The 16,163-nt window shown below is 43.7% G+C and overlaps 1 protein-coding gene across 7 annotated transcripts in view; it reads left to right on the plus strand.

Moving 5' to 3' along the window:
* Window positions 1-4: 4 nt before the first annotated feature.
* The window catches only part of CEP89 (centrosomal protein 89), a 72,991-nt gene continuing 56,832 nt past the window's right edge, over window positions 5-16,163 (plus strand). For 3 of the 7 annotated variants that reach the window (XM_045047192.1, XM_045047193.1, XM_045047195.1), the window contains exons 1-5: window positions 99-259; window positions 2,795-2,901; window positions 9,268-9,426; window positions 12,724-12,904; window positions 15,645-15,752. In XM_045047192.1, the coding sequence (XP_044903127.1) occupies window positions 221-259; window positions 2,795-2,901; window positions 9,268-9,426; window positions 12,724-12,904; window positions 15,645-15,752 (594 nt within the window). In that variant the 5' untranslated portion in view covers window positions 99-220. Of the gene's footprint in view, window positions 260-2,794; window positions 2,902-4,379; window positions 5,339-9,267; window positions 9,427-12,723; window positions 12,905-15,644; window positions 15,753-16,163 lie in introns of those variants that run through there. The other 4 variants (XM_045047194.1, XM_006941460.4, XM_045047196.1 and 1 more) reach the window with 3 other exon arrangements.

Here is a 16,163-nt window from a genome sequence, read left to right on the forward strand (position 1 = left end):
ACTGGTTGCCAAGAGCGACGGGTGCGGAGTAACCTTGGCTATGATTGGTCGAAGAGAAAGCAAAGCCAATGGAGGATGACGTTGTTGCAAAGTGCATTGCGTAGAAATAGCGTCTGAGGCTAGGCCCGCGGGAGGGGCACAAGTTCTAGGGAGCGGCCCTCGCTTGTGAAGGTATCTGCACGTCCATCCAGCCCTGGTCCGGCCCCTCCCCGCAGCAAGGATGCTCCTGGGGTTTCGCAGAGGCCGCAAGAGCCAGTTTGTAAGTAGACCCCGGGAGCTTGGAGTTAAGAGGGAACGGCTTGGGATTGGCCTGAGGTTGAAGCCAGGTAGCAGCACTAAAGGAAATGGTTTTCCTTTCGAGAAGCCCTGATTTTTTTGTGTTCGAAAGCATCCTCTATCCCAGGGTCGGCCTCAGTCAGACCGGAGTCGCCTTGTCTCCCATGCAACTTTTGCTCCGGTGTCTGGGAGCACTCCTGCCGGCACAGACCTACTCTACTACTGAAAATCCCCCAATGGGAAGTCGTTCTTAAGATTCCTCCCTCCACTCCCCACCGCGCACACCCATCAGCCAAGTTCCATAGATTCCACCCACCAAACATATCTTCTGGCTGCTGTTTCCGCCTCCACCCCGGTTTCCAGCATTTGTCTGGACCGCTGCAGCAGCTCCTCGCTATTTCTGTTTCCAGTCTTGCTCTTCATCTAGGTCTGTTCTCCACCAGGCAGCCAGAGGCGTTCTTTTAAAACGGACATCTGATCGTGCTAACTGCCCTCCTCAAAACCCATTGCTCCTCATCCTCCCCGCCGCTGTCCCCCCCCAGCCCCCCGTCCCCCCGTCCCCCCTCGCTTCCCCCCCCCCCACCCCCGCACGCTCCAGCCATTTCTTCTGTTCCTTCAGGCCTTTGCCTTTGCTGTTCCTTCTGCCTGGAATGCTTCCCTCCAAAACTTATCACTCTGTCAGTGTAGGCTCATACTCCCAATTTCATGCCTACCACTGCCTGATTAGTCTTTCAAGGGACCAATTTCAGTGGGTGCTCCTCGCTAGGGCACAGGTTCTCCTTAGTCACATATAAAAACTCTTAAGTGGGAACAATCCCCACTCTTAATACCAGCCCATTCTTCTAGCCTCCCCTTCTCAGAGGCTTCTGCATTTGCTGTATTCCAGCAAACTGGATTATTTGTTATTTCTAGAACACAGCCACTAATGTCTTGCTTCTTTCCATTGTTCATGCTGTTCCCTATTCCTAGAATACTTTTCCATCTCATTTCCCACATGTGAGAGCCATCTTTGATGACCCAATCTAAATGCCTCTGTGATTTTCTCCAATGGGAAGAGGTCCCCTTGCTGACCTCCAGACCTGAAGGAGCCCTTCCCTCCCTGTGCCGCCGCAGCACCAAATTTGTCTTTACCTTTCCCTTGGCACTTCCCATAATTCTCTGTCACATAATAAGTACTTGGGTGCCTTCCCTCTATACCCTATTACCTTGAGGATGAAGACCAGTTTTCTTCATTGCAGTCCTGGTGTTTCACCTCTAGTAGGTGTGAATGAATGACTAGTGCCTAGAAAGTGAAGACTGGGTTATACTCAGGAACTTCTGGGGGTGCCTTGGTGGCTCAGTTGGTTAGGTGTCCAACTCTGATTTCGGCTCAGGTCATGATCTCATGGTTCCTGAGTTCAAGCCCCGCATTAGGCTCTGCACTGCCAGTGCTGGGATTCTCTCTCTCTCCTGTCTCTCTGCCCCTACCCCACTGGCTCTGTCTCTCTCTCTCAAAATCAATAAATAAACCTAAAAAAAAAAAAAAAAACCTTCTGAATAATTGCCAGTTGTCTAAAGCCAGATTCTCTGATTTTCATTGTGCATAGGAACTAGTTTTCATTATTCTGCATCTTTTAAAAATTTTTTTTTTAATTTTATGTTTATTTTTGAGAGAGAGAGAAAGAGAGACAGAGCATGAGCAGGGGAGGGGCAGAGAGAGAGGGAGACACAGAATCTGAAGCAGGCTCCAGGCTCTGAGCTGTCAGCACAGAGCCTGACGTGGGGCTCGAACCCATGAATGGTGAGATTGTGACCTGAGTCAAAGTCGGATGCTTAACCGACTGAGCCACCCAGGTGCCCCCCAGTTATTCTGCATCTTTGAGATAAACTAAAATCTTTCTTAAGCTTCTACCAGATATTGAGTAAGGAGGGAAGTGCTTGAGTTCCAGGGTTGATAAAGACAAGAAGATTGCCTGCTCTCAAGAAGCTTCCATTCTGGGGGCGCCTGGGTGGCGCAGTCGGTTAAGCGTCCGACTTCAGCCAGGTCACGATCTCGCCGTCCGTGAGTTCGAGCCCCGCGTCAGGCTCTGGGCTGATGGCTCGGAGCCTGGAGCCTGTTTCCGATTCTGTGTCTCCCTCTCTCTCTGCCCCTCCCCCGTCCATGCTCTGTCTCTCTCTGTCCCAAAAAAATAAAAACGTTGAAAAAAAAAAATTTAAGAAGCTTCCATTCTGCAGGGGGCAGTAAGTGAGGGACTAGAGTCATCGGGGGTCATGCTGTGAGACAAGTGGAGTTCTAGAGAGTGATTCTGAGGGATTGTCAGGGAGGCCCCTCTGAGAAGAGAACGATAAGAGGACCCCCACAATGGGCAGCTGCAGTATATTCTCTGGGTGGGCATGCTTACCTGGCCAGGTGGGTTCCTGGTGGGATTTGATCCCTGGGTGGCCAGTGCAGGTGTCTTCTCTTAGGCCCAACGAGGGGTGGTCACGGGACCCGGGCGATCCCATACACCAGTGACCCAGCCAGGTTTCATTTGTGCAGAAACACATCATCCATGGCCTCCTACCTGCAGCCAGCATCGCACCGAAGCCAGCTGTGCCCCGCACACCTCCTCCCCGCAGTCCCAACCCTTCTCCAGAGAGACCAAGGTGAGTCTCAGGTGAGCAGGCATTGAGGTCACTCTTGTGCCCAGCTGCCAAGTGGTGGCACTGGAACTGTTGAAACTGGTAAGAAAATCACAAGTAGGGCCATTAGATTCATGTCCTTCAAAGTGTTTATCATGGTTCCATAATGAAGCACTTAATACGGTTTCTGTGGGATGATGGTCTATCCTTTTCAAGTGCGTGGAGTTCGGACATTTCATAATTGAATGCAATTAGTAGTTTTCCAAATACAAAGCTTTAAAGCCCAAGTTCATAGGATGCTGAAAGGAATTTGAATTATGCACGTAATTATTCTTTTGAAGCACAAGTTTGCCTTTTAAAAGAATTGATTTTGGGGGCGCCTGGGTGGCTCAGTCTGTTAAGCATCCGGCTCTTGGTTTTGGCTCAGGTCGTGATCTCACAGTTCATGAGTTCGAGCCCTCATTGGGCTCTGCACGGATAACATGGAGCCTGCTTGGGATATTCTCTTTCTCTGTCTGTCCCTCCTCCGCTCGTGTACTCTCTCTGTCTCAAAATAAATAAATAAACATTAAAAAAATAAATAAAAGAGCTGATTTGGGGGAAAGAAGGAGAAATGTGTTCACTCTCCAGGGCCTAGGATTCCCCCATTTCCAGTGCTTCTAACACCAGAGAACTGATTTTCTTTTATACCTATGACCCCTGCCTGTGCCTTCTAAGGGTTTAGACACAGGAGAATTTTAGAGTATTTTTTGTCCCTAAAAAACGTGAATACGTGGCTTGGCTTTCCAGTGAATCGGCAGTGAGAACCTTTGTTTGAGTGTTCCTTGAAACTAGAATATTGTATGCCTGGTGAAAAAAAAACACTTTGAAATATTTTTAGTGTTTGTTTCTTCCTTAAGTACCATGTTGTTAACACGAGCAGCCATTTATTAGTGTTTACTCTTGCCGAGGACTGTTGCAAGTGCTTCAAAAGCATTATTTCATTCCATCCTCAACGAGGCTTTGGCACATTTGGCATATGTCTACATATTTTAAAAATTAAAGAATGGCGTTCAAATTAAACTTAGGTGTTACTGTGCTTCACATGTAGTGTTACAGTGAAGTAAGCAGTTGTTACTGTTGTCATACATTTTAATTTTTTTAAGTTTGTTTATTTGGGGGGGGGGCAGGAGAGGGACAGAGAGAGAGGGAGAGAGAATCCCAAGCGCTGTCAGCACAGAGCCCAGTGCGGGGCTCAGACTCACTGAACTACAAGATCATGACCTGAGCCAAAATCAAGAGTTGGACACTTAACCTACTGGGCCACCACCCAGGCACCCCAGTGATACATTTTAAATCTATGTTATAGATTTAATCTGTGTTATAAGCCCCGCAATATATGATTACTATTTTTGCCTTAAACAGTCTTTTATCTTTATTCAATCGGTTTTATTGAGGTATAATGAACATTTAATAAACGGTACACATATGACATGTTTACACGCACAAAACCATCATTGCAGGAGGCAGCCATCTTGCTCTTGCCGCGTGCTGTTGTTGGAGGACCCTCCCGGCTTCAGATTTACCAACAGCATGAATCAAGAAGAGTTAGCCAAACTTCAGGCTCAGGTCCGGATAGAGGGCAAGGGTACAGCTCGCAGAAAGAAGAAGGTGGTACATAGAACAGCTACAGCTGATGACAAAAAACTTCAGAGTTCTCTAAAAAAACTGGCTGTGAATAATATAGCTGGTATTGAAGAGGTGAACATGATTAAAGACAATGGGACAGTTATTCATTTCAACAATCCCAAAGTCCAAGCTTCCCTTTCTGGTAACACCTTTGCAATTACTGGTCATGCAGAAGCCAAACCAATCACAGAAATGCTTCCTGGAATATTAAGTCGGCTTGGTGCTGACAGCTTAAAAAGTCTTAGGAAGTTAGCTGAACAGTTCCCTCGGCAAGTGTTGGATAGCAAAGCACTAAAACCAGAAGACATTGATGAGGAGGAGGAGGATGTTCCAGATCTCGTAGAAAATTTTGATGAGGCATCAAAGAATGAAGCCAACTAAAAAATTTTTTCTGGTGTTTGGAAGCTGGCATGGACTAGATTTAACAAATCAGCAATGTGGTTCCAAAGTTTTACAGACGTGGAGAACATCAATTGTTACTAGTTCAGTAATATAAATATTTTGTGTATTAATAATGCTGTTTGTTCAGCATTTTTCGGTCATTTGATTTTGCATTTTGCACCTCCTCCCAGGATCTATTCTTTTGGTCAAAATACGAAGTATTGGTGCAGTTTGAGGGTGTTTTGGTGTTTGATTCTCAGTTTTTTGTTTTGTTTTTTGTTGGAGTATTTTTGGTGTGTGTATGTGTATGTATGCGTGTGGGTATGTGTGTATACAGTGGAGAGCAAATTGGAAAACAGTTCTATTTATCCTCCTTCTTCCCCCAGTAGAAATAAAACAAATCTTTACATTTGAAAAAAAAAAAACCATCATTGCAATCAAGATAATAAATATATCCATGGTCCCCTAAGGTTCCCTCATGCCCCTTTGTGATTCCTCCCTCCTTGTCCTCCTCCCTCACATCCCCTGCCTCTGCCCAAATTACCCTCACCCCCGAGCCCAGGCAGCCACTGCTCTGCTTTCTGTCACATGAGGTTAGTCTGCATTTTCTAGAATTCTATGTACATGGAATTACACAAGATAATCATGCCAGCTTCTTTGATTCAGCATGATTATTTTGAGATTCACCCATATTGTCGTGAAAATCAGTAATCCACGCTTTTCATTGGTGAGTAGTGTTCCATGACATGAATGATAAATGTGTCACAGTTTGTTTCTCCATTCGCCTGTGGAGGGATATTTGAGTTGTTTTAGGGTTTTATTATCGTAGAAATAAAGGTGCTGTGAACATTGGTGCGCAAATCTTTGGTTTCCCACATATGCTTTCATTTTTCTCGGATAAATACCCAGGAGTAGAAGAGGTGGGTCATGTACTAGGTATATATTTATTAAGTAATTGTCACTGTATCTTCCAAAGTTTTTATATTTGTGTTCTGACCCATATTATATGAGTTCCAGATGTTTCACATCCTCACCAGCACTTACTTTGGTCAGTCGTGTGTGTGTGTGTGTGTGTGTGTGTGTGTGTGTGTGTGTGTGTGTGTGTGTGTGGGTGTGGTTTTATACATTCACTTGACATTGGTTCTAACTCGTATTGCCTGTTTACAGGATTTTGAAAGTGGCGAAAAGTACATAGATAACAATGTATAGAGCTTGTTTGTTTGGTGAATCTGCGTCCTCCTTATGCTTTCCAGATGGCCGTATACTCATCTGGAATGGGCCATTTCTTCTTATTCCTTGGCCCGGGCAGCTCTGTTGTGCCTGGAGTCCATGCGCACATCTGAAGTTCCCAACGCCCTCTTTGCAATTGTCTGGATCTTTCTGTCCAAGAGGGCATATCTCTTGAAGCTCACTCCACAGATGCACTGGTGAATGTTGGTGGGGTGATCTCCAGTCGCTGCCTCCTGGATGCAGAGTGGCCCTTCTCACCAGCCCCCTTTGTGGGACCCATTCTGCCAGGCGTGGGTTGGAAAGGAAGAACATGAGGGATTGTTTTGGCCAATCTTTTAAATTTTGGACATTCTAATGGGTGTGTAGTAGTATCCAATTGTGGTGGGGTTTTTTGTTTTTTTGTTTTTTGGGGTTTTTTTTTGTATTTCTTTGATAATCAAGGCTGTTGAGCATCTTTTCACGTGCATTTGTCATTTGTATATCTTCTCTGGTGGAGCTTCTGTTCACCTCTTGTGCCCACTATTAAAAACTGGGTTGTTTGTGTTCCTCTTACTGTGTTTCAAGAGTTCTTTAAATTTTTTTTTATTAGTTTTCTTCATGAGAGGCAGAGAGATACAGCATGCGTAGGAGAGGGGCAGAGAGAGAGGGAGACACAGAATCGGAAGTAGGCTCCAGGCTCTGAGCTGTCAGCAGAGCCTGACGTGGGGCTCGAACTCCCAAGCTGTGAGATCATGACCTGAGCCGAAGTCAGACGCTCAACCAACTGAGCCACCCAGGCGCCCCTCAAGAGTTCTTTATATATTTTGGATGCAAGTCCTTTACCAAATAAGAGGTTTGCGGATATTTTCTTCCCATACATGGCTTGTCTTTTCGTTCTCTTAACAATGTCTTTCAAAGAGCACAAGGCTGGGGTGCCAGTTGGTTAAGAGTCTGACTCTTGATTTCGGCTCAGGTCAGGATCTCATGGTTTGTGAGATCGAGTCCCACGTCAGGCTCTGCACCAACATCGGGGAGCCTGCTTGGGATTCTCTCTCTCCCTCTGCCTCTTCCCTGCTCTCTCACACTCCCTCTCCCTCTCTCTTTCTCTCTCTCAAAATAAACATAAACATTAAAAAAATAAAGAGTAGAAGTTTCTAAGTTTTTATGAAGTTTGTCATATCAATTTTTTTCTGTTACAAATCATAATTTCAGTGTCATATCTAAGAAATCTTTGCCTACCAGAAGGCCACAAAGATTTTCTGCTATATTTTGTTCTAGAAGTTTTATAGTTTGGGCCTTTACTTTTAAGCCTATAATTCAATTTGAGTTTAGTTTTGAATATGGTGTAGAAGATACAGATTCAAGTTCATTTTTTTGCACCTGGATATCCAGTCGTTCCAGCATCATTTGATGAAAAGGCATTATTGTATTCGTTACCTACTATTGTGTAACAAATTACACCAAAACTCAGTGGCTTAAAGCATAAAACAATAGCATTTTTAATTCCATATCTCATGATGCTCTTTTCTTTTTTAAATTAATTTCTCTTTTCTGTGTTTCATTTTGGATACTTTCTCTTGTTTTGCTTTCAACTTTACTAATCTTCTCTTCTGCAGTGGGTAATCTGCTGTCCATCTCACCCAGTGTAATTTTCAGCTTATGAAATTCTAGTCTTTTTTAATAATCTCCCGTGTTTCAGGGCACCTGGGTGGCTCAGTCGGTTAAGCGTCCCAACTTCAGCTGAGTTCGTGATCTCACAGTTCGTGAGTTTGAGCCCTGCATCTGGCTCTCTGCTGTCAGCACAGAGCCCACTTCAGGTTCCTCTGTTCCCCTCTCTCTGCCTCTCCCCTACTGGTTCTCTCTCTCTCAGCAAAAATAAACTTAATAAAAGTAATCTCCCATGTTTCTACTTAGGTTTTTGAACACATGGAATCTAGTTCTAACAACTGTCTTTGTGTCCTTCTCTGCTAATTCTAACATGTGTTCAGTTCTGAATGGGTTTCTATTCTTCTCATCATTTAGGGTCATGTTTTTCTGTCTCTTTGCATGCTTCGTTATCCTGGATTAGACACTGTTCTGAGTTTCGCCTTGTTGTGTGCTGGACATTTTTGTATTCCGACAAATCTTCTGGAATTTTGTTCTGGGATACAGTTAAGTTACTTGGAGACTGATTTGATCTTCTGGGTCTTGTTTTTATGATTCATTAGGTACAGCCTGAAGCAGTGCTCAATCTAGGGCTAATTATTCCCTGAGGCAAGACCTTTCCAGGTACTGTACCCAGCGTCCTGTAGATTAATAATTCTTTCCCATCTGTCTGGTGGGAACAGGCACTGTCCCCAGCCATGCGTAAGCACCTGGCACTGATCCTCTAATCGTTGTGGATGGTTCTTCCCCCAGGCTTGGATAGTTTCCTCATATTCCCACACTGAGGAATATTTTGTGAACGCTCGGGGGGCTGTCTGCAGATTTCCGGAGCTCTCTGTTTAGCTCTCTCCTTTCCAATACTCTGTCCTGCGAATTCTGTCTGCTGTGCTGTTCCCGGATGCTCACCTCCCTCTCCACAACTCAAGAGGTCCGCCTGGCTGCAATTCAGTTCTACCTCCCTGTGCCGTGACCTGGAAATTCTCTCAGGAATTAAGCTGACAGAACTGTAAATCTGTTGTTTTGTTTTGCTTTCTCAAGTGGGAGGGTAAATCCATTACTCTGTCTTTCCAGCATTGCAGTTTTGAATAATTTGCAAGTATTTTTAAAATGCCTTTTGAAATCTTTTTTATCTTATTCTATCTCCCTGTTTTGTTTTGTTTTGTTTCCATTCTGATCTTCCATTTTAATAGGAAACTGCCTGAGTATAGATTCTCTGGATTAGAGACCTGGACCCATCTCCTGTGAGCTAGGAAATCTTGGGCAAGTCATTTATATTTTATGAGAAAATGGAGATGACAGTAATATCTGTTGGCGTGATAATGGAATGAGGTTGTCTGATGGCACATAACAGACGACAGGCGCGTGGTCCGTAAATACGCACTAAACGTAGAATAGAAGGTCAACCTTCCTTCATTCTTACGTCCTGTCGTCAGCCTTCAGCTTGCAGGTTTGGGTGTCACCTTCTCACTGGGATGTTTTTGTCCCTAGGTCTGCCCTGGCTGCAGTCATCCTCACAACAAGCCTGACAGGCCGGACTGTTGCCATTCCTCAGCCTCGTCAGAGATCCCTGTCTGAGAGTGACGCGACCTCTGTGGACAAGGACAGTTTCATCGAGCCCTATGCCACCGCCTCCGAGCTGAGGCTTCAGTAAGGACCATATTGCTGGCTCTGCCTTTTCTCCGGGCGGAGAAGAAACAGCTCGCGTGTGCGTGTGGTTATGACTGGAGCTTAGGACTCAGGTTTTCGTCACCAGTGTCAGAGGGGCACTGTCCTGGGACGTTGATTGCTTTCGAATCATGTCAGAATTTTCTCTAGAGTGGCTCTTGTTCAGTTATGGCTTGTGAAAACCCTGGTTGTTTTCATGGACGCACAGAGCCAGTGAATTCAGTGCTGCCTTTCGCCCTTCACGGACTCTCTCTGTGCCACAACCTAAGATGGCGAGAGTTGTCACCCACCGCTTCTCATGTGTCTTCTCTCTGGGCGTTCACACTGATTTTACCTTCATTGGCACCTATGGACCTTCAAGCATCATTTTCTCTGGTGCTTGTACTGGATGAGAGCCAGCATAGGGCTGGGGGGTTTCCTCCTGAGGCAGAGAGCGTTGAGGACAGAGCTGAGGAAGGTACAAGGAGCGCCTGGGGATGGCTCAAGGGTTTGCGGGGGATGGTCGGTGTGGGGCTGGAATGAGCTTTCAAGACAGAGAAGAGGGAGCATAACACCTGTGAACAGCTGAAGGAAGATGTTTGTGGCTGGGGGCACTCGGGTAAAGTGGGGAGTCATTCAAGATGGCCTGGAGGGGTGGGCAGGGGCCAACCTGGTGATACATTAGGGGTCCTGTTCTGAGGTTTGGTGTCCCCCTCCCGCCACCGACCCAGGAGCCGCAGGAAGAAAGACACTGAGGGCTTTAAGGGCTTATGAGGTGGGGTTGGGGATACACGACCAGATTTGCCTTTTATCTGTCGTGTTTCTTCAGTTTGGTTTTTGGAAGTTTTTCTGCGTACCAAATATCGTATATTTTTGACGTAGTAAGATCTATCAGTCTTTGTAGTTTCTGGCGGTATTGTGAAATCTAGAAAGATCTTTCCTATTATATAAACGCTCACTTCCTTCCTTCCTTCCTTCTAGGACATGTTTATGTTTTTGGTTTTTACATTTTAATCTTGACTTCATTTTGAGATGTTTGAATGTAGCCTGTATTTCTCCTGGTAAGAATTAGCCAAATAAGAACTAAAGATGAGGAAGTGATCCTAAGCTTCACTAGAAAGAATAAGCAGATGAGACCATCAGAGGAAATCCAGAAAGGAAGAATATGACTGTGGGGAAGGGCTAGATTAGCCACATCATACTTGATTTTTTTCTAAGTTTATTTTTATTTATTTTGACAGGGAGATAGAGAGTGAGTGGGGGAGGGGCAGAGAGCGAGGGAGATCGAATCCCAAGCAGGCTCTGCCCTGTCAGCACAGAGGCCTCCTTGGGGCTCAAATTCACAAACCATGAGATCATGACCTGAGCCGAAGTCCAGAGTCAGATGCTTAACCGACCGAGCCACCCAGGTGCCCAACCACATCACATGCGTACTTGAATTAGTGAAAACACGACTGGTTCCATGATGGAGAAGTGCACGTGGATGCCCTAGGGGGCCCTGGTGTTTGCCTGTGACTGTGTCATAAAGGCAGGCCCACAGAGCAAGGGGAAGGAAAGGATTCGACGGTATAGTGATTAGCAATGGTAGAAAAAAAAAATCAGCCTCGAGCCTTGCCTAGTTCACAGCCCAAACAAATTCCTGTTAAATGAAAGGATTAATCTGCGCACACACATAAGTAAGACCACGAAATCCTATGCCAATCTTGCCAAATCTTTCAGAAGGAGATGCCTGCCTACTATGCACTTCTAAACTAATAATTTCGAAGGTAAAAAAAAATGTTGTTTAATCATCTGTACGTTAAGAAAATTTACATAGCCACAATGGAATTAATAGAAAAAATATTTGCAGTAAATAAAAAGTCAGGATTTTATATTTATAGATAAAAAAATAATTTCAAATTGTAATGGACATACTAGAAGCAAAGTATATGAATATATATATAATATATGTATAATTAAATAATATAATTAAATGTATATTGACTATACATTTAATTATATATTTAATCAATATACAATATACAAATTATATATTTAATCAGTATACATTTAATTATATATAATTAAATATATTAATATACATTTAATTATGTATAATATAATTAATATAATTTATATATAATATAACTTAATTATATTAATTATATATATATTTAAACTAGAAGCAAAGTATATAAAACCATTATATGGAAATGTATTGTTTCAGTTAGAAATGCAGATTTATACAGTAAGGTTTAACTTCTTTTGGCCAGTTTTGGAAAATTGTTACTAATGTAGTCCCAGATTGGGGAGTTGATTGGTGAAATGATTTTGCACAGTAAGCTTGTAGACCCAATAATAATAATAATAAATATATAATATTTATATAAATATAAATAAATATAAATAAATATAAATATAAATAATAAAAATAATAATAAGACCAAATAATCCTACCATTTGACTCAACAGTCTACCATATGGTTATTTGATTCATAAGACTAATGCTAAATATGAAAGAGATTATCTGCACATAGATGATCATTCCAGAATTATTTATAACAGTGAAAATTGGTGGGTGGAGGGGTGGTGGTGGTGGTGCCTGACTGGATCAGTCAGTAGAGCATGCTGACTCTAGATCTTGGGGTCGTGAGTTCGAGCCCCACATTGGGTGTAGAGCTCACTAAAAAAACCAACCAACCAACCAACCAACAGTGAAAATTGGGGGAAAAAAACCCTAAGTACAGGGAGTGGCTGACTAAACTGGTGTACCTACATGAGTCTTACCTTTTAACATTTTGACTTTAAAAACATGTTGCCAGTGAGGCAAATCATATATGTATGCAGTGATAGGAACTATAAAAACCTAGGTAGGAAACTAGAAATGCTAAGAGTGTACAAAGAGATGGACTAGTGGGTGACTTCCTCCTTTAGCTTCTGTATATTTTGTAATGTAGTTGTAATAATTTTTTTTTAATTTTTTTTTTAACGTTTATTTATTTTTGAGACAGAGAGAGACAGAGCATGAACGGGGTAGGGTCAGAGAGAGAGGGAGATACAGAATTGAAACAGGTTCCACCCAGGCTCTGAGCTGTCAGCTCAGAGCCCGACACGGGGCTCGAACTCGCGGACCGCGAGATCGTAACCTGAGCTGAAGTCGGACGCTTAACCGACTGAGCCACCCAGGCGCCCCCGTAGTTGTAATGATTTTATGGCAGGGACTTGGAGGTAGGGCATCTAACACGTGTCTATATACCAATGTGAAACGTTAAGTGGCTTGCTTGCTTGTTTGTTTATTTCGCTCTCAACATTGTAATACAGACCAAATTGGCAGAATGAGACAAGAAGAACTTCTTTGCCGTCCTTTGAAATGCTGGGCTACGGGGAGGAGGATTCCGACACACACCTGTCATCCAGCTGCATGGACTCGGCTGATGTCGGCACCCGCAGGGAAGAGGGAGGTCTCGGGGAGGCTGTGTATGCCGTGCCCCACAGAAATCAGGTATTTGTCACATTCCAGAATTTCTTCTGCACCTTGACGTTAACTTACCGTAAATTGTGTAGATTAGGAAGGATTTGCTTTTCTCTCTTTTGTATTGGCTTTTGTTTGGGGGCTATTTCTCTTAACGTGGGCAGTCTCATTTTTGATTTGGCTAGGTTACAATCTCCAACTCTTTCCTTTATCGTCCAAAGACAGGTCCTCCAGAGGCAAAAATAATCATCTTCACATTCTTAATGTAGATTTCCATCCAGTGCTAGAAAGCAAAGCCTGCTCTTTTCCTTGCCCGCCCCCCTGCCCAAGCTACTTTTCCGATCACGTCTCCAGTGTCGCCACGCATGTTGCAGCCTTTCTTTAAATTCATGCGTGACAAGAGGAACATCGCCATTTGTCTCTGTAGTAGCTGGCATTCTCTGAGCGCTTACCATGTCTGAGTCTCTGTTCCAAGCTCTTGTGTGCACATATCCCCTCAGTGAAGTAGATTGCATTTATGGCACCATCACACAGTGGGAACTGAGGCACAGAGGTTGAAGGGCCCCTTTCCTCCACCACTGCCCGAGCTGCTCTGGTTTCAACTTCAGAGTTTGGGGAACTGGATGGTGCCATTTCCTTCGTGGCAAAAGATAGCACTGTAATTTCTTTTTCTTTTCTCTTTTTCACTGTCACTATGACATGTGTTCAGAGTGACTGTATATACAGATTTGCAGCATCAGATTATATTCATATTGATTATATTTCTATGGATTGTGCCCCACTGTAGTGAATCACATGTTCAGTGGCCCTAGGGAGCTCATTTGGAGGAATCCTTATGTGGGCATTTCATGAACTATCACTTGCTAACATAGGCAGACTGTAACATGCGGAGGGAGGTTTCTCTACAGCAAGGAGTCCCGGAGCAGGCAGCTGGCTGCTGAGCCCAGAGGAGATTCTGCTGCGGGGTTCCACAAGGCCCAGGGGAGGTCCCACTGCCCCTCAGTCTGCATGCTCTCAGGCCAGCATTTTGCACTGAGGTTACAGCTAGAGTTGTATCACTCAACTATTTGGGGAAGTGAAGCTTGCTACCCCGTTTCCCATAGAAAAGAGATTATAGCGACCCAGGCAACCTTCTGTGTCCTTAGCAAGACAGATGTTTTATTTTGTAGGCACATCTGTCATGGCTGCTTCAGGACCCATGGGCAATAGGGAAATAATTGTTTTAATTTAAAATTTGAAGACTAGAGCAAGTCAGCTAGCAATAATCAAGAGTTGGTGAGGATATAGAGGAACCATCTAGTTCTGGCAGGTGTGTGAATTGGTACCATGACTTCAGAAAGCTGTTTGACATTTCAGTTTATATTAAAGCTGAACAATGTGCATTTTCTATAGCTACCAGCAAGGAAAAAAAATTGAAAAGTAGAAAGTAATATAACACATTAGTGTTCTCATTCTCCAGAATGATCAAGTAATGCCATCTTATCTTTTCTTGTTTCAAGTTTTTTAAAAAGAAATGAAATTACAGTTGGGGTTGAAATCTTCTTTGTCTCCCTCCCTGGAAGGCCATCTGCTCTTGGATTCGGAATACATTCTCAAAGTCTGTGCTTTTATTCTTTATTTTGTTCTCCAAATAAGCGTCAGCACACAAATACAGTACAATTCTTTTCTTATAGCTAATAGGTCACCATACTAAACCAGTCATTCCGTCTCCAAGCGTTTTTCACTCAGCGTTACAGTTTTGAGATAAATCCACCTTAATTTTTTTACCTACATACCTACCGATGAACACTTGGGTTATTTCCTCGCACATTTGGTACACGCACCTATGTGTGCTGGGTCACACTAGATATTGTCAGATTGTTCTCCAAAGCAGTTGTTTTTTTTTGCTTTTGCCTTCCCACCAGCAGCATATGCATGTCCGTCACCATGTTTCTGTACGTCCCAGCCAACAGGAAAGCCTTCCCTACACAGCCCAGGAACCAGAGATGGAGTGTTAGGAACTGATCGCGATTGGAAAGGGTCATCATAGTCTGTACGTTGTCCTGGCCGGTTGCAGATGGCAGCAATGAAAGGGCCCTTTAAGCTGGAAAGGGATCTCAATTTCCCACAGACTTACAATTAGGTCGGTGGGGGAGGGTTGCAGGGGCTAGACAATAGGTGGAGAAAGACACGTTGACATTTTCTGAGCATTTAATGTATGCTAGGCAGCTTATATGTACCATCTCATTTACTTCACACCCTTGGTGTTAATTAAGTATGTGAAGAAACAGGGTAAGTGACTTGCCCAGAGTTACCCAACCAACCATTCAGTAACAGAGGCAGGATTCAGACCAGGGAGGCCAATTTTCTCTTTTAGAATTAAACTTTGTGTTTATTGTCCTGTGCCCGTTGAGAATATTTCTTAGACATAAAGCTTTCTTTGAAACTGGCCAACTATTCTTAATTTTATATGATTGAAGTATGTATCTTTGGGGAAAAAAGTGGGTGTGTGGAGCATGTAAGACTGCTATGTAACCACTAGATGGCACCAGCTATGAAGGAGATACTGCCTGTGGGGTACATTTAATATTAAAAAAAAAAAGTAAAATTGCCTTCTCTGTATTTACATTCTGTAATCTGATGTAAAAATTTAGGATTTTATCCTTTTTTATGAATCATTCTTACTTCCTTTAAAGTAAACAATTTTCAAAACTAGAAAGATAAGGAAACAGCAACCAAATCAGGCAATTTGGATTTAAATCTGTACCTCACGCCTCTCTCTGTGTTCCAGGGTAGTTTGGGCAAACATCTTCATGGGAAGTGTGCACCCGCCCAGAAATGGCCTAACATGGAAAGCAAGTCTTGTTTTCAGCAGTTTTCTTACTGGTGCCACCCAAAAGTAAGGCTGCAGGGGAAGTGAGGTGCGTGAATTTGTGGTCAGTTCATGTGATGCTAGCATCCAGTGGACAGAACAGTGCCATGGGCATTCAGAGACCTGAGTTCAAGTCCCTGCTTCTCTACTTCCCAGTTGTATGGCTTGGGTAAGTCAGATAACCTCTCTGCACCTCCGTTTCTTCATCCTATAAAGGACTGTGTTAGGGAGGACACTGTTTTTAGGCAGGCCAGTAATTTAACATAGTTACCAGGTGTGCAGTGAGTACCAGGCATTGTGTTAGGTGCTGGAGAAGCAGTGTAAGGCAGAGTCCATGGTCACACCATCACTAGTTAATCAATCACAGTTACGATAAGTGTTACAAAGGAAGGGTACAGGGGTATAAGACCATGTTGGGGGACCGCCAAGGGAAACAGC

The sequence above is a fragment of the Felis catus genome, chromosome E2, assembly GCF_018350175.1.
Source record: "Felis catus isolate Fca126 chromosome E2, F.catus_Fca126_mat1.0, whole genome shotgun sequence".
Taxonomy (NCBI): domain Eukaryota; kingdom Metazoa; phylum Chordata; class Mammalia; order Carnivora; family Felidae; genus Felis; species Felis catus.